The sequence below is a fragment of the Lithobates pipiens genome, unplaced genomic scaffold (genome assembly GCF_037356315.1).
Source record: "Lithobates pipiens isolate NorthernLeopardFrog02 unplaced genomic scaffold, aLitPip1_a1.2 Scaffold_19, whole genome shotgun sequence".
In the NCBI taxonomy this organism is placed as follows: domain Eukaryota; kingdom Metazoa; phylum Chordata; class Amphibia; order Anura; family Ranidae; genus Lithobates; species Lithobates pipiens.
The window spans coordinates 402,585,809-402,608,305 of NW_027507764.1; the positions used below are offsets into that span (position 1 = coordinate 402,585,809).

Sequence of the window (22,497 nt, forward strand, 5' to 3'; positions counted from 1 at the left end):
AGAGTCTGCAGCTTGTCTGCAGGGAGAAACTCTTGCTTCTGAGGAGTCCAACAGCAAGCCCAGGTACTCCGGGCGTTAAGTCGGCACTAACACTGACTTCTTTAGGTTCAGCACCCAACCAAACTCCCGGAGAGTCTGCATGTTGATCGCTAAATCTTCCCTTAATTATGAGGTGGAAGCTTCTCTCAGAAGGAGGTTGTCTAGGTAACCCACGATTGCAATCCCACGTCGCCTTAACAGCACCAGAATTGGAGCCAACACTTTGGTAAAGACTCGGGGTGCTGACGCCAGGCCAAAAGGGAGAGCCTCAAACTAATAGTGCTCTTCCCCCAACTGCAAATTGCAAAAACCTCTGAAGCCTGAGGCATATGGGTACATGCAAGTACGCGTCCTGGGATATCAGGAAGTCCCCGACGGATTGCAGCGACCACAGAGCGAACAGATTCCATCCTGAACCTTTGCACTTTCACAAAGCTGTTGAGGACCTTCAAGTTCAGGACTGGACGTACCCCTTCCTTTTGGGGACTAAAAACAGAATGGAGTAGAAACCTTTTCAGCGTCGGGGTACAAGAACTATCACCCCACGCAGTAGCAGGCCCCGTATGACCCCAAACAGAGCTTCCAGACAAGCTGGAAGAAGAGGTATGTTTGAGGGAACAAATCTGTTTGGTGGAAAGAAAGAAAACTCTTGTATCCCGATGAAACCAGTTCGCAAACCCACTGGTCGGACAGTAGAGCGGTCCACCGAGCTGAAAACCCTCAAAGGCGACCCTCCACCCGAGAGTTGGGCAAGGGCAAACCTTCATGAGGTAACATTTTTGCTCGCAAAACCAGGGACCCTTTTTTCCTTTAGCAGGTGCCTTGTCGGACTGGGAGCAGGCAAAAAAGCCGTTTGAGCGGAAAAAGAGGGCCCTTGCCTACGGCGTGGCTCCTTAACCTTCTTGCACTGTGACAGCAACGTGCTCTTTCCACCGGTAAAATTTTTAATAATGTCATCCAGGGAAACTCCAAAAAGCCTCTCACCTTGGAAGAGCAAATCCGCCAGAGCTTTTTTTTATTTTATTTTTTTTATTTTTTAGATGACTGATCTGCAGACCAGCCCAGCATTTCAGCCAAATCAGGCGCCGTAGCACCACTGCTGATACTGATGCTCAAAAGAGCAGGCGGACCATATCCAGGGCCACATCACAGACATACTTAAGGCCATGCACCAACTGGTGTGCCAGCTGTTGCTTGTCCAATTCACGGTGCAACAGCTTTGCTCATTCAGTAAATGGCTGTGATACCAAGGCCGTGGCCAGCACAGGTAGTATCGCTGACCCCCACTACCGTAAACATGGACCAGGCCACTGCTTCAGCCCTCCTGTCGGCAGGATCCTTGAAGGCAGGAGTCCCTTCTACAGGAATCGTGGTTACTTTATTTAACCTGGATACCAGGGATCAACGACCGGAGGAGACGTCCCTTTTTTCAGGAGGCTCTCCTCAAAGGGGCAACGCACCGCCATTCTACTTGGAACTGAAAAGGCCCGCTGCGGACTTCCCCATTCCTTGTAGATAAACTTAAAATAAGTCAAATACAGAAACACCTTAGGTGTGCGGGCCGGTTTGTGGGACCCAAAAGGGACCGCCACCTCAGCAGAGGTTCCTGCTGCATCCTGTATTTTCAGGATATCCTGCACCGCAGTGATAAGTGCTCCTACTTGCGTTTTTTCCTGCGCTAACCCGGACACAGTCATTCTCACTGTCCCAACGGTCCTGGTCCGCATCCGACATGTAAGAGCAGGAGGCGCCAGTCACCGGGGGACCCGAGTCAGAAGACTGTGGGTGGGGGGATTTCTACAGGGGGTCTTTTTTAGCCCCCTTGCGCCTGCACGCTGCTTCCACCCTGGCAAAAAAGGTCTCCAGAACCACCGACAAAGCGTCCATAGGCACCACATTTTTTGCAGGCGAGTCGGCTGTCTGGGGAAGAAGCGCCAGCTTCTGATGCCATGATGACCCTCACTCGTCTGCCACAACTTAGGGACTTAAGGCGAGGTACACAAATCCCACCCTCCTAGCTGCTCACAGACTTGAGGGGCCCCTCCGCAGAACTCACCACCCTGACCAAGTGCTGCTGCGGACCACTCTGCCCCGTTTCAGTCACAAAGTGCTCAGAGTGAAAACAACACTATTCTGAGGTACACAGACTCCGCACTAGAGGTAAACACACGCTGAGGCTGCAAGAAAAAGGCCGGCGGACATCCTTAGTACAAAAATCACCATGAAAATGGCCACCAAACATTCTGGAAAATGGCTAACAGCCATGCACTGCATAAGACTACAGGAGAATGAGGCTGTGGCCTCAACAAAATGGCCACGGCCTTTCCTGAGGTAAATTTTACTCAGGCACCTCACATACATACATACATCCGTCATCCATTGCAGCAAGCAGTTTCCCTCTTCTACGGTAGAACAGCCTTTGAGCTCAGATTGGTGAAGTGGATTAACACTTCACCTCCTGTTTAACTGACCTTTAGCTTCAACAGCATTTACCTTTGCTTAGCCACCTTAAAGAAGCACCCCAAACTGTCTCAAGTTTAACCCTTCTTTAAGATGAAATGTTGACTACAAAACTCCATAAAGTACATTTTCCCTTCCACTCCATACTTAACCTCGTTTTGCACACCATTGTAAAAGGCCCCAACTAAGCTGTCAGAATCTCTAGCCAAGGGCTATTTGGACACAAAGGTTTATCTGATAGTAGCACTGGGTGAAGGTGATTATCTAGACTTGCAAGCCTAAGACTAGACTCTCCCAACTTGAGAGCTAAGTAAACTAGCCTGTTGACTGTTTGGTAGTCATTTAAGTCGCATGGAGCATTATCTCTCAGACGACTATTGTCTACGCTTACATTACTGAAGTACATATTTAGATTCACTTTTAAGATACTGGTGTTTATTGCACTGTATTTTTATTGCCTAGATTTTGTGTGTAAACTTTAACTCCTTGAATTACTGCACTGGCTGTCATTCTAATTGCGCCAATACAAACTTATTTACTTTACCATAATCAGTATGTGTCCTGCTTGTGTAACGGCTAAGGCCCCACACCAGGCAAAGGTATTCTGGTGAGGTCAGCAGGAGTGAGGTTCTGCCTAGGGCTAAGGGAGAGAGCAAAGGATCCATTACAACCAGCGGCTACTGCAAAGAGGGGGGGGGGGGGGGTTGAGCCAGGGTTCAACTATAAATAGGGTAGAGGGCAATAAGGAAAGGGCAAAATAGGGGTTTGGGGGGATATCAGCATGAGGACTCCCATTATAAGTGTGTACTAGCACATATTTTATTCCCTGCTTTCAGTACATACTCCCCAATTGAACACAAAAAAATAAAACCAACACCACACACACACACCTGGATAAATAATATTACTTTGCTCTGGTACCATCTGTCCAACATTTCTGCACCCAGCTGATAAATAATTTTCAACATAGTTTTATTACCTGAAGAACTAGCATCTAAGCTGGCAATAGATATCAACTTTTCATTTTCCAGTAAACTTGCTACAGATGAACTTCTCTCTTCATCTGGAGAACCACACAATTCTTTCTCAGCATCTTTCAATGAAGAGGGCGTGCTGTAAACCTTAAAAAAGACATACATTTAAAAAAAAAAAAAAAAAAAAAGACATACATTTTCATACAAACATGGTGAAGTAGTTTTGAACATAACCTTTTCAAAAAACAAAAATTAAAAACTCACCTTTAAGCAGTGTGCAACAAAACAAAAATGTAACATTGCAATTTACCAATCGTTAGATGTGGTGGTTGCTTAAAGTGGTTTAAGGCTTACCTGTAGGTCCAAGAAATATCTCCTAAACCTACACGGTTTAGGAGATATTTGCGGAAAGACAGGCACCGCTGTCTACGGCGCATGTGCCATAGACAGCGGCGCGCAGGCGCACTAGCGCGGCGCGGTCAACGGCGATATGCCGCGAGTGGCGGCTCCCGTGCGCATGAGCAGGAGTGACGCCATTGCGGCTTCGCCGAATGACAGAGGTGGAGCAGCAAGACCCACTGAGAAGATGAATGAGCCGGACTACAGGGGACAGCGGTGACTTCGCTGGCTCCTGTGTCAGGTAAGTGACACATAATGGACTACTATGCGATGCATAGTAGTCCATTATGCTTTACCTTTGCAGGGAATGAAAGACGAAGTAAACTCATCAGGGTTTACTTCCTCTAAGTTTTCTCTCTTTTTATGTTTCTGCCAAAACCTAAACAAGCTGTCTGCCACATGTTAAACCTAATCTAACCCTGTAAAGCAAAACTCGCTGTACTTAACTATTCTGCAGGCTTCAGTGTGGAGGTAGGTGTAGGAAACAAAGAAAGCCCCATAGTAAGTATATGGGTAACATCACTTCCCAGACATTTTACAGCTGTGGTCGGTCCTCTCCTGCAAAGAGCTTCCGCCAATGGAAACTGAACCAGATTGTTCTGTTGAAAAAGGAGACTTCAACAGATAGAAATAAAGGGAATGAAGGTCAAAAAAAATAAAAATAAAATAAATAAATAAAAATGTAGCCACCGAGTCCAAGAATTGGCAAACTGCAAATAGAGGCTTGCTTTTGGGTTTAACACCACTTTAAGACACCAGAGATACAAGTATAATTAACACTTTTAACCATTATGAACCACCTCTTGCCAGTGAGGGAAAAAAAAAAAAAAAAAAAAAAAAAAAAAAAAGTTTACTGCCAGTGGCTTGCTTAAAATGGAGAAGGACTTTACCTTATCAAGTTTGGCATCTGAAACCAAGTCACTTGAAAAGCCTAAAAAGGAGATAAAAAAAATAAAAAATTAATTAACATAATTACTACTCACATTTCGCAAAATGTTTTAGGGTGGGTAGTAAGGCCCTTTCCACACTGGGACGGGGGCGGCGTTGGCAGTAACGCAACGCTATTTTTAGCACCGCTTTACTGTCGTTTTAGCGGCGCTATTCGGCCACTTGCGGGTGGGTTTTAACCCCTATCGGCCAAGAAAGGGTTAAAAACCACCGCAAAACGCTGCTACAGCAGTGCTATTCCGGCGGTGTAGCTGCGATGCCCCATTGATTTCAATGGGCAGGAGCGGTTTATACACCGCTCCAAAGATGCTGCTAGCGGGACTTTGAGCATCCTGCCAGCACACCGCGCCAGTATGAAAGCCCTCAGGGCTTTCACATTGGAGACAGCAGCGGCTGTTTCAGGGAGCTTTACAGGTGCCATTTTTAGAGCTGTAGCCCCTGAAAAGCACCTCAGTGTGAAATGGGTCTAAGAAATTATGCACTGCCAGGTTAACACGAAGTCTAAATTAAAGACTAACTATACCCTTCTATCCTTTGCTGCCAAGGAAGCTGTCATCTTAATCAGTTTGATCTGCAGTTGCCATGGTGCTGCCTGCCATCAGTTATGAAACCAGCCATTTGATGGCGTAACAGTTCAGTTGACAGCACAAGCAACTGTGATCGTTGTCATTCACGAGACGACCTGACTGTTTAAGAAAACCAAAAAAAAAAAAAAACACACACACCACAACACACACACACACACACACACACACACACACACACCTGCCTGTTCCACCTTGTAAACTGAAACAGATTTGATAGTGGACACTGAAATGTTATAAAAGGGATAAAATTACAAGCTACAAAGTCTCAAAAAGCAACTGGATGCCTTGAACCCAATGGACAAGAAGGGCTCTTGTAAGCATGAAGACTGATATTTCTCCCAGAAATAAAAGAAAAGCATTGGACGTCTAAGTATATGCTTAAATATATTCTAAAATTAACACTACAATTATTTTGGATTTAAAGAGCTGCCACCTAAGGATAGCCAAAGAATATCATGGGCATGATTGCATTGGAGCTGTGCGAGTGAAAATATGCTTGTACTTCACAATGGTTTCTGAAAATAAAAGCTAATCAGCCATGTGTCATTTTAGTACCTTTTGACATCCATACTTAAAAGCAGGGTCATCCACCTCCCCCCCCCCCCCCCAGAAAAAAAGTAACGTCAGCAGATAAACATACTGTAACTGCTTGTTTTTAATAGGACACTTACCTGTCCTGGAATCCAGCGATGTTGGCACTCCAGCTGATGTTTCCGTCGGCTGTCGGGTGCTGCCGCTGCCATTTCCAGTAAGGGAACCCGGCAATGCAGCTTCAAAGCCAGGTCACCACTGTGCATGCGTGCTGTGCTCTCCCGACAGCAGGGGAAGGAGGAGGGGGGCTGGACTTCTGATGCATCTCGCCACAGTCGGAAAAAGTGGGAACAGGGTCCCTGTCAAAAACAAGTATCTGCTCCCCCCAAAAGGTGGCAAATGTGTCGGCGGAGCATCAGATGAGTGGAAGTTATTTTCGCTTTAAAACAATTATATTCAGGGAGCAAAAAAAAAAATAATCAAACAAGTCTTGATCTGTACACTTTTGAGCCAGTGACCCATTAACAAATTGAATAACTTAGTCTGTAAAATGTGTCCCTTGCAATTCCTTTTAAGTTAGTGAAAATCCTTAATCTTTCTCTGTCCTACCCCCTTACCCCTCCTCGCCACAAGAGCATAGCTAGGTCCGCCATTTGGCACTGATGATTTATGACATAATTATCTGTACAGGTTTCCCCTGTGAGAAAATGCTGTCAGTGTGAGGTGAGGAGAGGATAGCCGACTCCCGAAATTTCCTTGTTAATTTCACGCAGGTATGATGAGACTCTGGGATGACATTGTATGATGTCACCCCAGAACGAAGAATCCCGCCTGACATTTGTCTATACAGCGGGCAAAAGTTAGTTGAAGTGGCTCTAAAGTCGAAACATTTTTTTTTACTTTAATGCATAATAGAAATATAATCTATCATATCATTTATATCATTTGTTTATTATTAGGGTGGTTCACTTATATCACCTCTGGAGAGTGTTTACTTATTTGCACATTTATAAGACGCACTTGGCACTTTATGATCAATTCACTGTGTTTTGGCTTTGCACTCAATTGAAGCAGTTGTGTTTCCGTGGAGGTTTTCAATTGACTCTGTAGTGCGTTTACTTTTTTTTTTTGCATTTTCTCTGCACTTTATCAAAATAGTAATTTTTTAAGAGACTGTTTTTAGTTATTTACCTTTGTTCACTTGATTTTCATTTATTTGGATTCTAATCACCTCTGTGGTGTGTTTATTTTATTGTATTTAATGTAGCACTTTGATATTATTCAGTAGACATATATTTTTATATTACACTATTGATTTATGTAACTAGGCATTATACTTCTCACCCTCGGAGGGTTATTTAATATAGGGGCAGCGCAATACCAACATATCTTAAAGCGGGATTCCGCTGCCATTTTTTTTTTTTTTTTTTTTTTTTACCTGTGTCACTGGCGGGCGATTCCTACGGTGTCTTTGCAGTCACGATCTGCGTCTATTTAACTCCCGGCATGACGATTTCATTGCTAAGGAAAACTTTTAAAAAAGCAGTCCGGCGGTTTCCATTTTCACTGTGGGTGTTTGAAGCCCACAGGCATTTACTTCCTGGATGCGATGATGCTGAGCTCCCAGCATCCACCGCTCCATCTCGCACATGCTCATTGAGTGTCCTCTTTGTTTTCCTTCCTCTTGCCTCCTGTGCTATAGTGGTAATGGCAGATAGAGCTGCCTGCCCACTTTCAAAATGGCAATTTCGGACATGCCCTCGTCACGTGACCGGCGTCCTCCTTCCGAAATCTCACGAGATTTCGGCATGACTGTGTCCCCCACTGATTGCTGGGAAATGGCTAAAAAAGTTCCCAGGGACCATTGCGAAGACCATAAACACACCTACTCCCATGGGAGGAGAGCCCGGAAGTCGGCATAAACATTAAAAATAAAAAAGGTAAATACTGCATATTATTTTATTTCAATGGTCATAACTGCATCTATGTTCCAAAGCCATTTGAATAAGATGAACTTGCAATTTTCTGTACAAAACCGCTTTAAGTTTCACATTAAGTGGATACGTTGTGATCCATTCCGGTAGTAGCAGCAGCCCTTGACATTTGATAGATCACCAGTGGTAGCGCAGGAATAAAACACTATCATTTATAATAGAAATAAAATTAAGTCCCACTGTTATACAATACCCACCAACACTTACAAGACTCCTCCATCAACAGCAGCCCCATTCTCCCATCTTCCTCTTACAGAAGACACAGGCAGCAGAGGGAGCCACGTCTGTCAGATCACGTAAGGAGGGAGTGGGAGGGGCATGGACGAGTCAAGCTGTGTGTGCTTTCTATGGACGCACACCCACACGGGTGCATCCTCGGAATACAGCTTGCTGAGGGGGCTCTTGTGGATGGAGGAGTGGAGAGCACTGTTTGCGTGAGGCGGTGGAGTCCAGAAGAGGTGGCAAGGGACTGCTTTTTGCAATACCTTTGCAGTGGGCAGGTATGTACAACTTTAATAATAATAAAAAAAAATAAAAAAATAAAAAAGAATTGTTTAGAATCACTTTAAAAACTATACACAAAGGATTTTAGGATTTAAACAAATAAAAATACCATAATTTCTTTCCGTAGGCAAGAAATCCAAAACCAGATGACTTGACTCCTTTGATGACTTGTCCATTACATCAGCATTATGCGCTTGATTTTTTGCTTCAATAAATGTATCCAAGTACTCCCTGTTAAAAAGTAATGTTTGTATTATACTGCTTCCATCATAATGCAAACAAACAAATCTGCTTTTTCTAGAATCACTTTTCAATTGATTCCCAAAAGAAAGCCATAAAGCTGGAGTCAAACTAGAGGGTGCTTGCCAAATCATGTTATTAACACCATTTGTATATGCATTTTATGGGAATCCCTTAAATCATGTCAACACAGTTAATAAAGCACCAAACACTTCAATGCATAGCTACGAATGCAGATGCAGTATGGCGGTAGTAAACAAATGGGAAAACATAAATCATTAAAACACAAGTCCATACTTGTTAATAGGCTCTAAAGGGGAATGGGTGAAAAAAACTGACTTACTGCACAGAGTTGGATATATAACACGCATGCATGTGAACTGGCCCTAAAGGACTGTTTGTATGATACCACAGAAATTTTTTGTGATTCACAATGTCTACCTAAAGGAAAACACTAGAGTAAAAAACGTGATTATCTCAACCCTAAACCAAGAGGCTTAAAACATTACCTCATAAGTTAATGGTTGAACCAGTCTAATATTGCATAGAACTTTAGAAAAACCTCTCATGTTGGGTTGAAATGATATGTTCATCCATTGCAATCCTACATTAAAAACAGTCTGTTGCTAGGAGGGTACAAAAAAAACTTGACTACTATTCAATGTGTAAGCTTTAAGCTGTCCTCAATGCACACTAATCAGAACCTGGTGGCAGCAGTTGAAGATATCTTGCTACTTACATATCATCCTTAAAGCTCAAGACAAATTTTCCATGTCGATCTCCACCAGAGTGGCTTAATGTAAACAGATCTGTAGTTGCTGGTAACTTTTCATTTTCTAGATAAGATGCCTGGACATCTGAAAGTCTAGGGAAAAAATGAAATAAAATACAGAGTTAATAACAAGGCAACATGAATTGGGGGAAGACACTTTGATAAAAAAAAAATTGGATTTTTGGGAAAAGAAAGAAAAGAAAAAGAAAAAGAAAAAGAAAAAGAAAGGAGACACTTGAGTTATACTGCCACCTACAGGAGGATCAGAAAACACCAACAAAAAAGTGGCCAGCCCATATTAAACCCTCCTATTTGGAGAGGGGGAGAGAGAGGGAGGGACTACATCCCTCCAACTCTATTGTCTCTTGTTCACTGAGTGAAAAAGAAAAATAGAGCAAACGTTGCTCAGGTATCACAACATAATGTTAACAGTGTGTATTTGGTACATTTGTAACAGATATTGAAAAACAGTTAGACAACACAAACTCATCTAAAGACAAAGATAGAATTTGCCAAAACAGTACAAATAAGTATAATAAATCAAAAAAGTCAGCAAATAGAGCACATTTAATCACTTAGCTAACAGGGCAATTTCTAATTTGTCATACGTGAAAAATCTTATGCTAGAACGTTACTGGAACCCTCAAACATTTCTGAAAACTGAGGCCTTGGAGGAAAAAAAGAACACGGTGGTGGTTACAAATTTTTACATCACATGATATTTGCGCAGTTTATTAAATGCAAATTTTTTTTTAAAGGAAAAAAATTAAAACAAATATACTTGAATGAATTTTAGTGCACAAACACCATGCATTGGGTGAACTATAATATGAAGCTGCGTATCGTAAACAAACACGTCAAGATTTAAAATCTGCATACATCTGTGTAATGGTAATTTTTATTTTTTTTCAGTACCCTAGTTTGCCATGGTCAACACTTTAATCAGTTTAGGGTTGAATGGTGAATAAAAAAACATTGTGTGCATTACTTTTAAAAATGTAATCTAAGGGTCCTTTCACACGGGGCGGATCAGTTCTGATCCGCCCCGTGGATATCCGTTTGCTCAGCGGGGATCACTCCGCCGATCCCCGCTGAGCAGGGAGATGACAGGTCTGTCTCTGCACACTGCGCAGGGACGGACCTGTCACAGCGCCGCTCTCCCCTATGGGAGATCGGATGACGACGGACCGCAGTGCCCGTCGTCATCCGATCCGATCCGCAGACGGATGGAAAAATAGCTTTTTCCTCCGTTACACTTTTTCGGATCGGAGCGGGTCGGATGTCAGCGGACATGTCACCGCTGACATCCGACGCTCCATAGACCTCTATGGAGCACCCGTTCAGGTCCGCCTGAAAAACTGACAGGCGGGCCTGAACGGGACATCAGTGTGAAAGAGGCCTAACACTGTTAAAAAGCTCTTAAGCAAGTAACTTCCTTAAGACCCCTTTCACACTGGGGCGTTTTTCAGGCGCTTTAGCGTTAAAAAAAAAGTGCCTGTAAAGTGCTTTAAAGAAGCCTCATCTGCAATCCCAATGTGAAAGCCCAAGTGCTTTAAGAGCCCTTTCACAATGTCAGCACCCGAAAAACGCTTGCAAAGTGCCACTTAAACTAGCAGCGCTTTACCAGCGTTTTTCAAGCGTTATTGGGGCGCTTTTAACCCCTGCTAGTGGCCAAATAAAGGGTTAAAAGTGCCCACAAAACGCTGCTGCCAATATCGCTTTTCAGGAGCTTCCCATTGATTTCAATGGGAAGGGGGGCTTTAGGAGCGTTGTATTCACCGCTCCAAAAGCGCTGCAAAGAAGCTGCTTGCAGGACTTTTTTTGAGGCCCTGCCAGCGCAGCTCCTCGGTGTGAACCCACTCGGGCTTTTACATTGGGATTGCAGTTGCGGCTTCTTTCAGGCGCTTTTCATTTAAAGCTAAAGAGCCTGAAAAACGCTCCAGTGTGAAAGGGATCTCAGTGTGACAGCACTCTGCTTTTACATTGGGATTGCAGTTGCAGCTTCTTTCATGTGCTTTACAGGTGCTTTTTTCAACACTAAAGCACCTGAAAAATGCCCCAGTGTGAAAGGGGTCTAAGACCCCTTTCACACTGGGGCGTTTTTCGGGCGTTTTTCAGGCACTTTAGCGTTAAAAAAAGCGCCTGTAAAACGCTTGAAAGAAGCTGCAACTGCAATCCCAATGTAAAAGCCCGAGTGCTTTCACACGGAGATCCCTTTCACACTGGGCGTTTTTTCAGGGGCGCTTCAGCTTTAAAAAAAAGTGCCTGAAAGAAGCCGCAACTGCAATCCCAATGTAAAAGCCCGAGGGCTTTCACACTAAGGCACTGCGCTGGCAGGGCATCAAAAAAAAATAAAAAAATAGTCCTGCAAGCAGCTTCTTTGCAGCGCTTTTGGAGCAGCGAATACAACGCTCCTAAAGTGCCCTTTCCCATTGAAATCAATGGGAAGCGCCTGTAAAATGCCTGAAAAGCACTATTGGCAGCAGCGTTTTGTGGGCGCTTTTAACCCTTTATTTGGTCACTAGCAGGGGTTAAAAAGCGCCCCAATAATGCTCGAAAAACGCTGGTAAGCGCTGCTAGTTTAAGTTGCGCTTTACGATCGTTTTTCGGACGCTGACCTTGTGAAAAGGGCTCTTAAAGCACTTGGGCTTTCACATTGGGACTGCAGATGAGGTTTCTTTCAAGCGCTTTACAGGCGCTTTTTTAACGCTAAAGCGCCTGAAAAAAACGCCCCAGTGTGAAAAGGGTCTAAAAGAAAATGCCAGGCTGATCACGGCGTCTCTATGGACTTGCTCTTCCTTAGTGGCAACCAAAAGTCAGCAGCCGATACTCTGTAGGGTTGCTATTCTGATGGCGCATGCTCGAGCAGCAATTATCCAGAAAGCCATTCTTTCTCCACTCTCCTCTGGAAGCTGCCCCATACGACTCCTCGAGTGCTGTCTCTACTTGTCCCTCCTCAGCTAACTGCTTACACCGCTGCCGACCTCTAACGGCAGCGGCCGATCTGCTTATGCCTGCCATCTGCTTTTATTTCTACAGCTCTCTCTCTCCCCTTCATCGGCTATTGTGGTGGTTGCGACCTCTCGAATATCAGTTGACCATTCTTGTCGGGGGGGGGGGGGGGGACGACACATTTTAAAATGACTTTACTTCAAAAAGAGGGGGGGGGTTAACACTCTTGCTTCAATTGAAAGATTTTCCTCTTTAGAAATGTGACCATTTTGAGAATGTATAATCAGGGTGGATTTGATTTAAATCATTAGTAAAAAGGCTAGATTTAAATCAAAATTTTAAAGAGCAACTGTCATCTCTGTCCGGCAGCAGCTCCTCTTCTGACCAACTGTTATATCACCAGCCATCCCATTAAAGTCAATGGGACTGTCAGCGAGTCGTCAGTTACACAAGGTGAGGTATGTGGTGGCAGCAGGTGAGTGGATGCCCACTAACAGGCGCTGCCATGATGGGTCTGAAATAACGGGTGCTCCAACTCAGGGACTTCTTTCTGGTAGTTAGAATCTTTAATATTAGTAAACAAAATTAAGCTTTCCTATTTAGGATAAGCTGTCTGGTTAGTAAAACGGCGATATGAGAACCAATTCAGTCATACAGTAATGTACATAGATTTGCAAAATAGGATAAAAAGGGATATTCCTGAACTTTGGTTTATATCGTTGTTACTGTGAAATGATGTGAATGCAGTTCATGTTATCTCAGCTTGCATTTAATGAATGAGTTTTCCAAAAATGTAAATATTGTAGAACATACAGCCTCATGCTACATAACCAAGCTCAATTTCATGCTGAATAAACTAAATTATTAATGCATCTTAAAATAGAAAAAACATCTTTAGGATAGATTTATTTATTTTTATTTTTTTTTGGGAGTAAAAAAAGTGTAAAAATGAATAAAATAGGAATTGATTTTTATCCACCCTGGGTTTAAATTATATTTTAAATGCTAGTTATTGTGTTAGAATTGCTCCTCTCACTCCAAGACTTGCAGCAACACCTCACAAATCTATTAGAAAACAAGTTACTGGTAAGTCTAACTTGAATTTTCAATAGTCTTTCAGGACAGCACCCGAGAGATCATGGCTCCTCCTCCCACAAGAAAACACCCCAATAAAATTGTTATCATCAGGAGGCCTCCACATCGCTTCCATCGTTGTTTGTAGAGAAGCTCCAGCCCCGACCGCAACACATAAGCGACAGTATTTACAGCCACAGAGTAAAAGGGTAGGTTACTGCTGTCCCGAATGACTATTGGAAAACAAATTACGGCAAGTCAAACTTAAAATTTTCCGGAATCTTCTTTGAGGACAGCACCCGAGAGGATAATTGAGACTTATCCCATTTTGAGTGGGACAACAGCCTGTAAGACTTTACTTCTGAAAGCCTGGTCATCAGCAGGTCTAACCTATAATGACAGGCAAAGATAGTCAGACTTGTCCATGTAGCTGCCTTACAGATTTGTTAAGGGGTGGCACCAGCTTTTTCTGCCCACCGCCAAAACACTTGTAGATTTGTGCTTGAATACCAACTGGACTCTCCTGGCCTGTAAGGGAATAGGCCTCTGAGATAGCCACTCAACCATCTTGCAATGGTTTCTCTGGTAGCTCTTCTTTTTTTATTATAAGCAAATTAAACAAATAATTTGTCTGAACACCTAAAGTCCTTCGTGGCATTCCAGGTAACTTAAGATTTCTCTTAACATTCAAGGTATGGAATTCTTCTTCCTTCTTACCTGATGGATTAGAACAAAAACGTAGGAAGAATCGTCTGAGCTCGATTTTGAACCGAAGCGACATACAGCAAAAAATGAAGATCTGTTTCCGATTGACAATGCTTGCAGCTCACCAATTCTTCGAGCTGTCGTTACAGCCACAAAAAAAAAAAAACTTTCAAATGAAATCAGTTTCAGGGAGATTAAACTAATTGGTTGGAAAGGTTCCCTGGTCAGTGCCTGTAGAACTACTGATAAGTCACACTTTGGACAGCTTCTGATCACTACCGGTGTGGGTTTAAAGCATCTGATCACTAGAGGTTCTGATCAGATAGATTTTTTCCGAAAATATCCCCTAGTGCGGCAACTTCAACTTTGACGGGTACTGACAGCTAGGCCCTTGTCTGTTCCTTCTTGCGGGAACCCCAGGATAGAAGAAATCTTATTTAAGGATCTGCCGGATGCTGTGCACCAAGAGTTGAAAACATTTTCCAGACTTTGGAATAAATTCCTCTGGTAACACTGCTAGATAGGAAGGTAGCAACCAACCCATCCGAAAATCTTTTTCTCCTCAAATGCTGCTCCTCAGGAGCCAAGCTGCGAGTTTTAGCTTTGCTACGTCCTGGTGAAGCAAGAGACCTTGTATCAGCAGGTCTTGCCTCAACGGAAGATGCCAATATGGTTCAAGTTTCATCTGTAGAAGAAAGGAAAAGCAAGCCCTCTTGGGCCAGAAGGGAGCAATGAAGATTACAGTTATATCTTCTTTTCCGGATTTTTGTTATGAAACAAAGGATAAGCTGAAAAGGAGGAAAAGCGTAGCAGGAGGTGAAAATTTCCAACTGTGTGCCAGAGCATCAAACCCCAGGCAGGACTCGTTCTTCAGAGAGAAGGAGAGACACTTGTGTCGCAAAGAGATCCACTCTTGGCGGCAACCATTTCTTCACGATCATATGGAAGATATCTAGGTTCAATCGCCACTATGCTTTATATACCTGGTTTCTGCTGAAGAAGTCTGCTACCCTGTTTAGAGTCCCCGTTAGGTGAACCGCAGACAAGGATAGAGTATGAAGCTCTGCCCCATCTTAGAATGCTTCCTAGGCACTGAAGAGCTCTGCTTCTGGTGCTCCCCTGTCTCTTTATGTAGGTCACTATCGTAGCGTTGTCTGACAGAATCTGTATATGCAGTCCCTGAACTTCTTGGCAAATGTCAATAAGGCAATTTCTATTGCTTTTAGATCCTTCCAATTTGATGAACTTACTGCTTCTCTTGTGGACCACAAGCCCTGAGCTCGACCGACCACTCATGTGAGGCCCCCCAACCCCAGGAGCTGGCATCTTACTTGGCTTGGCAAGGACCATAAACAGATCTGCTGAATACCTTGTCTGGTTCTTCCACCAAAGACTCTGTGGTGGGGACCTTCACTAGCGAGTCCAGTGAATCTTGATGGTGATCCCAGGTTAACCAAAAACTTGGCAGAGGTCAGAAGTGGTGCCTTGCCCACTGAAATTACCGGCATGGAAGAGGTCCATGTTCCCAATGCTGACATGATCTTCCTGATGGACAGGAGCTGACCAGACATGACACCACTTCCAAACTTCTTGTTTTTCTTCTGGAAGAAAAACCCTTTTGCTCTACTGAGTCGATACTGAAACCCAAGAATAACACCTCCCGCGAGGGACTCAGATTAGACTTTTGGCGGTTTAAGATCCATCCTATGGATTTTAGGTGAGCACGAGCTCTGACCAAGTTCTTATGATGCACTTCTCTGGTTTGAGCGAAAAACAGCAAGTCGCCCCGATAAGGAATCACAGATTCCTTCTAGATGCAAAAGGTGCCAACACTTCAGCCATTACCTTCGTGAACACTCTTGGGGACGATGACAGGCCAAACGGAAGTGCTCTGAGCTGCAGGTGTACCACCTTCTTCCCTACTGTTAATGCCAACCTCGGATATTTCCGGTACCCGGCAGGAATTGGCATGTGGAGTTAGGCATAATGTAAATCTATCGATGCCATGTAGCACCCTTGGTTTAGGTGGTTTATGGAATCCATCCGAAACATTCTGTACTCTACCGATCAATTAAGCATCTTGATATTTAGGATGAGATGGAAATTTCCTGGAGGGTTTCTGAACGAGAAACACGTGCGAATAGAAACCCTGGAACAACTCCCCAGTAGGGATCAGAACTTCATGGCGAGAGCCTTGGTTGGATCCCTTGGGGCGTTTGTCACCAAGAATCTTTTTTGGAGGTTCATCTGTGAATTAGATCCCAGGGAGAAAAAGTTTACAATTAAACTGGTGTGATGTAATGCCTCTCCACTGTGAAGGAAATTCCTGAAGTCTTCCCCCGACCAAGAGAGGAGTCACTGCAGCTTTCCAGAAGTCGCAGGAGGATTGAAGAGCACACCACTCCTACCTTTGTAAAGACCATGGTTTCCTTTTCCTCTGTGTTTTCCCTTCGCGCTGTCCTTAGAGTTATATCACCCCTTTAGGAGAGGACTAGGCAGAAAGTGTTAAACAGCAACACTTGCAAAGTACCGCCCAGGTGGCAGTCCTACTGGCTATATAAAAAAAAAAAAAAAAAAAAAAAAAAAAAAAAAAATCGGTCAAACTGCATCCAGCAGCTCAGTTTGTCAAAAGCAGTACAAACAGAAATAGGAGGGGTGGGTGCTGTGGTGTCCTTCAAATTAACTTCAGAGAAAATGACCAGTTACACTTACCGGTAACGTCTTTTCTAGGAAATCTTCCAGGACGGCACACCTGAGAGATGACTGGTCCACCTGACAGGAAACACAATCAACAACGAGTTTAAAAGTCCCCACCCCTCCCTCAGACCCTCAGTTATGGTAAAGAAAATCCCACACCAGTGTCAGAGGGAACATTCTGTGAAGAATTAATATATCACCAATAAAACAAGGGTAGGGAGTAGGCCTGCCGTCCTGGAAGATTTCCTAGAAAAGACGTTACCGGTAAGTGTAACTGGTCATTTTCTCCAGTCATCTTCCAGGACGGCACACCTGAGAGGATAAGCAAGAAGTTCAGGCCTACCTTTAGGGCGGGACAACCGCTTGTAGGACCTTCCTGCCAAATGCCAAATCCTGAGGGGACAACAGCTCCACTCTGTAGTGCCTCAGAAATGTTCTATGGCTCGTCCATGTTGCTGCCTTGCAGATCTGGTCAATTGAGGCGCCTGCCCTCTCTGCCCAGGAGGTCGCTAGGGATCTAGCTGAATGCGCCTTAAGGCGGGTTGGTACTGGTTTACCTGCCTGTCTATAAGCGATGGATATGGTCTGTCTAACCCATCTAGCTATCGTAGACTTAGAAGCTTGAAGACCCTTTTTCTTCCCTGAAAAAGTGACCAATAAATGACTGGATCTCCTAAAGTCCTTCACCCTTTCTAAATAGACTAGGAGACAACGCCTGACATCTAAGAAATGAAATCTTTCCTCTTCCTTATTCTTAGGATTCTGGCAAAAGGACGGGAGAATAATCTCCTGTGTTCTGTGAAATAATGAAGCTACCTTTGGCAAATAAAGAGGATCCTGAGTGAGGATTACCCTATCCTCTAGGATGCGCAAAAACGGCTCTTTAATCGACAGAGCCTGTATATCACTCACCCTCCTGGCCGTAGTGATAGCCAGGAGGAAGGCCAACTTAAATGATAAAAGCTTAACCGAAATTTGAGCCACCGGCTCAAAAGGCCCCCTTGTTAGGGCATCTAATACCAGGGACAGATCCCATGGAGGGCAACTGACCGACCTAACTGGAACTACCCTTTCCCTGGCCGACAAAAATCTTTTTATTAGCGGCTCCTGTCCTAGCTTCCTATCAAAAAACACGGACAGGGCTGCCACCTGGACCTTTAGGGTGCTAACTGCCAAACCCTGGTCCACCCCCTCCTGAAGAAAGTCTAGGATGGTGGGTATCATCTGGAGAGCCCCCTCCTTAGACTGTAGCCAGTGGGAGAAGACTTTCCAGACCCTTGCATAAATCTTTCTGGTGACGTCTTTCCTACTGAGGTGAAGAGTATCTATCACTTTTTCCGAACAGCCCCTGTCTCGGAGTATTTCCCTTTCAATAGCCATGCTGTCAGAGAGAGACGACCCGGGTCGGGGTGAAAGACTGGACCCTGACTGAGTAGGTCTCGTTGCACCGGCAGACGCAGCGGGGGAGCTATCGCGAGACTCTGAATGGTGGGAAACCAAACTCTCTTGGGCCACCAGGGTGCTATCAGTATCAGGACTGACCTTGAGTAGGTTAATTTTTGTAGGACTCTGGGAAGGAGCACCAATGGGGGAAAGGCATAAGCCAGTCTGAAATCCCACACTTGTACAAGAGCGTCTATCCCTTCTGCTTCTTGATCCTTGTAAAGGGAGAAAAACCTGAGAACATTCGCATTCTCCCGGGAAGCGAACAAATCTATTTCTGGCTTGCCAAAATGTTTGCACACCAGGAAGAAGATTTCTTTGCTCAATCCCCATTCCCCTTGAAGGATGGGCTGTCTGCTTAGAAAATCTGCTTGCAGATTGAGTGAGCCCTTTATATGAATCGCTGACAGTGAAAGGACCCTCCTTTCTGCCTTCACAAGGATCTGTTGCGCTAACCGTCTTAGTTTGTCCGACCTTGTCCCTCCTTGGTGGTTTAGGTATGCCACCGTGACCAGGTTGTCCGAGAGGACCTGAACCTCCCTGTCCTGCAGTTCCTCTCGGAAATAGTCTAGGGCTTTGCCTACTGCCAGAAGCTCCCTGAAATTGGAAGACTCCCTGGCTTGGCTGTGGTTCCAGGACCCCTGGGTATATCGGTCTCCCAGATGAGCCCCCCAACCCCAGGCGCTGGCGTCCGTGGTTAAGACCAAAGGGTTTACCTGAGACCAGGGGCGACCATTCAACAAATTCTGTGGGTCGAGCCACCACCGCAGAGAACGAGATACCTCCTCTGTGATGGGTACTCTGTTCTCTAATGTTTCTCTTTTTCCTCCCCATGAGGCAAGTAGAAAAGACTGAAGCTCCCGAGAATGGAGTTGTGCCCAGGTTACTGCCGGAATGCAGGCCGTCATGAGGCCCAGCAATCTCATTATATATCTCAGAGAGGCTTCTCCTCTTTCGAGAAGGGTGACAACCGCCTTCTGGACCTTCGTTACCTTTTCTGTTGGTAAGAATACCTTCTGTGCCTGCGAGTCTAACAGGTAGCCTAGGTATAGCTTGGACTGAGATGGAGTCAGTGAGGACTTCTCCTGACTGACCATCCAGCCCAAGGTCTCCAGAGTTTCCAACACGATGTCTCTGTCTATTACTGCTTGCCTCTGATCCACACTGTAGATCAGCAAGTCGTCCAGGTAGGGTATTAACCCTATCCCCTGCAGGTGTAGGTATGCCACTACTTCGGCTAACACCTTTGTGAATATCCTTGGACTTGCCGCCAGCCCAAAGGGAAGAGCCCTGAACTGCCAGTGTTGTATCCTCTGCTGTATGCAAACTGCCAAGCGTGGGTACTTCTGGTGTTCGGGAGCAATGGGTACGTGTAGATAAGCGTCTTTTAGGTCCAGGGTGACCATAAAGACTCCTCTCTGCAGATGCTTTCTTACTGAGTAAATACTCTCCATCCTGAACTTCTTGTGAAGCAGGTAACGGTTGAGTCTTCTCAAATTTATTATCAACCGAAATTTTCCTGAGGGTTTTGGAACCACAAATACGTGCGAGTAAAAACCCTGGGTAAGCTGATTGGTTGGTACTGGAGTAATAACCCTTTGCTCTGCTAGCTCCTTTAGATTTTTCAGTAACCCTTCTGCCTTGGTTGGGTCCCTGGGAGGAAAAGTAACCAGAAATTCCTGTGGGGGATGGGTCTGAAATTCCAGTCTGTACCCCACTTCTAAAAGGTTTAGAATGTATGGACTCTGCGTAATCCTTTCCCACTGTGGAAGGAATTCGCTGAGTCTTGCGCCTACCTTTACGGTGGCGTCATTTACCTTCTTTCTGAGAGGCTCCGGAGCTGGAGAAAAGAATTGCACTTTTTTCTTTTCCTTTCCCCAAGTTCCATTTCCTCCTTGGTTCAGTTTTCCCCTTATGATGGGTCTTTGAATAGGGGCCTCGAAAAAATTTCTTACCCCTTTCTTTCTTGGGCCTTACAGGAAATTTCTTGCCCTTCTCCGTAGATCGGGACAAAACCTGATCTAGGCCTGAACCAAACAGCAAGGAACCCTCAAAGGGGATGCCGCATAGGCGAGACTTGGAAGTAAAATCCCCATCCCAGGTCTTGACCCATAGAGCTCTCCTGGAAGAGTTCAAAAGTGCTGCTGCTTTAGCTGTGGTCCTAACAGTTTCTACAGCTGCATCTGCCACATATGCTACTGCTCGACTGATTACTTCCAGCGAGTCTACAATCTCTTTAGCCTCCCTACTGCGGGAAACATGATCCATTAATTTGCCCAGCCAGGTGTCAGCATTTCTGGCTACACAGGCGGAAGCTAGGGCAGGCGCCATTGCTGCCGCATTCGCCTCCCAGGCTCTTTTGAGTAAAGTTTCCGACTTTCTATCCATCTGATCCTGGATATTTCCGGAATCTTCAAAGGACAAATCGGACCTCTTAGATACTTGCGCTAAGGCTGCATCCAGGCGAGGAGCTTTAAAAATTTTTTCCCTCCTCCTCATCTTTAAAGGGACACCTCCTTTTCCAAGCTTTCAGTTTGAGAAGCTTGCGTTCAGGTTCCTTCCATTCTCTAAGGATTATCTCCTTCAGAGACTGGTGGATGGGAAAGGTCTTGGTCTGTAACCTTCCTAAACCTCTATATACTCTATCTTGAGCTGAGACTTGAGCAGAGGGAACCTGAATATCTTCTGAGGCGTAAATGGCTTTTAATAAACCCTCCATGTCCTCACTCGGGAACAAAAATCCCCCAAGCTTAGCCTCCCCCTGGCTATCTTGGTCTGAATCTTCCTCTCCAGAACTACAATCTGGTACTTGGCCTTCCTCCACTTCAGATAATAGGGAGACTTGGCCCTGGGAACTTTCCGCATAAGATGTGGAAAGGTTTTCCTGTAACTGAGGAGTCTCTCTCTCTCTGACGGTACTTCCTGCAAACCCTTCACAAGGGTGGACTGAAAAGTTTGAAGGGTAGCCAACATTTCTGCTTGTAAGGCCCTACATTCCTTCACGACCTGAGCGGTCTCCCTGCCTGCGAGCTTGATGATACATCGATCGCAGAAAGGTTTGGAGTGGTGTGGTGCTAACTTAGCGTTACAGTAACCACAACGCCTGGACTTTGAAGTAACCTTCCCCTTAGACCTAGCAGCTGACCCCTGGGCAGAGCTTTCGGTCCCTGGGAATAGTCAAAAAATAGACAATTTAGCTACACAAGTCCTAAAAGGGGCACAGGAGCTCTACCCCGAGAACCCTGCCCCTAAATAAAGTTGGATCACTCACCCCCAGTGGCGACCTCAACGACTGTCTGCTCAGACGGACCTTCCTCTTCCATGGCGATTTGCTGCCCTGCAGGATCGCTGGATCAGGTCTCGAGCATCCCCTTGTTGTCTTTTCCAAGTGTCAGGAAAGCGTCTTGCAGGACGAGGAGACTGGGTGTATTACAGCACACCCGTTCTGTTTGAAAAAACGCGCCGATCGGCGCCATCTTTAAGGAGGTCCGTCGCCCGGAAATGACGCACGGCCTCTTCCGGTCCTGCGCACTGAGGCTGGAACGCACGCCGGTGCGTCCAGCCATCTCAACTTCCGGAACTCGATACCCGGAAGTGACGCCCTTGGACTTCCGGACATGCGCTGTGCGTTGGAACGCACGCCATCCGCGTCCGCATAAGGAAAGGCATCACCTCACCACTCCACCAACGAATGTGCAGGTAGGCCAATACAACAGGGGAATAGCCTACTGGGACAACTCCCCTGTCCCACGAGGCTCATACAAGGCTCCCTAAGGAGACCTTGAGTGAGGAAAACCCCCCCAAGATTTCTCCTGGGGGTATACAAGGGAGCACCACAGACCCTGTCTGTTCAAGTCCCTAAAAAAAAAAAAGAACCTCACGAGAAAAACACGGGGTCCCAGACCCCAAGGAAAAAACTTTTAGAAAGAAACTTGGTTTCGCTGTCATCCTGTGGGAAACACAATCAAGAACTGAGGGTCTGAGGGAGGGGTGGGGACTTTTAAACTCGTTGTTGATTGTGTTTCCTGTCAGGTGGACCAGTCATCTCTCAGGTGTGCCGTCCTGGAAGATGACTGGAGAAAAGGATTTTATGGCGAGTACAAAAATTCTATTTTCTCTATCATTCATTGACGGACACAGCAGCTCGTTGACCTTAGGGATGTCCCCAAGCAGTGTCA

At 45.1% G+C, this 22,497-nt stretch overlaps 1 protein-coding gene across 2 annotated transcripts in view; it reads right to left on the reverse strand.

Annotated features, from left to right (window-relative positions):
* The window catches only part of CEP192 (centrosomal protein 192), a 341,693-nt gene that overhangs the window by 283,187 nt on the left and 36,009 nt on the right, over positions 1-22,497 (reverse strand). For both annotated transcript variants that reach the window (XM_077492401.1, XM_077492400.1), the window contains exons 3-6: positions 9,416-9,541; positions 8,546-8,667; positions 4,763-4,803; positions 3,479-3,620 (exon numbers count right to left, since the gene is read on the reverse strand). In XM_077492401.1, coding sequence (XP_077348527.1) covers positions 3,479-3,620; positions 4,763-4,803; positions 8,546-8,667; positions 9,416-9,541 — 431 coding nt within the window. The remainder of the gene's footprint in view (positions 1-3,478; positions 3,621-4,762; positions 4,804-8,545; positions 8,668-9,415; positions 9,542-22,497) is intronic.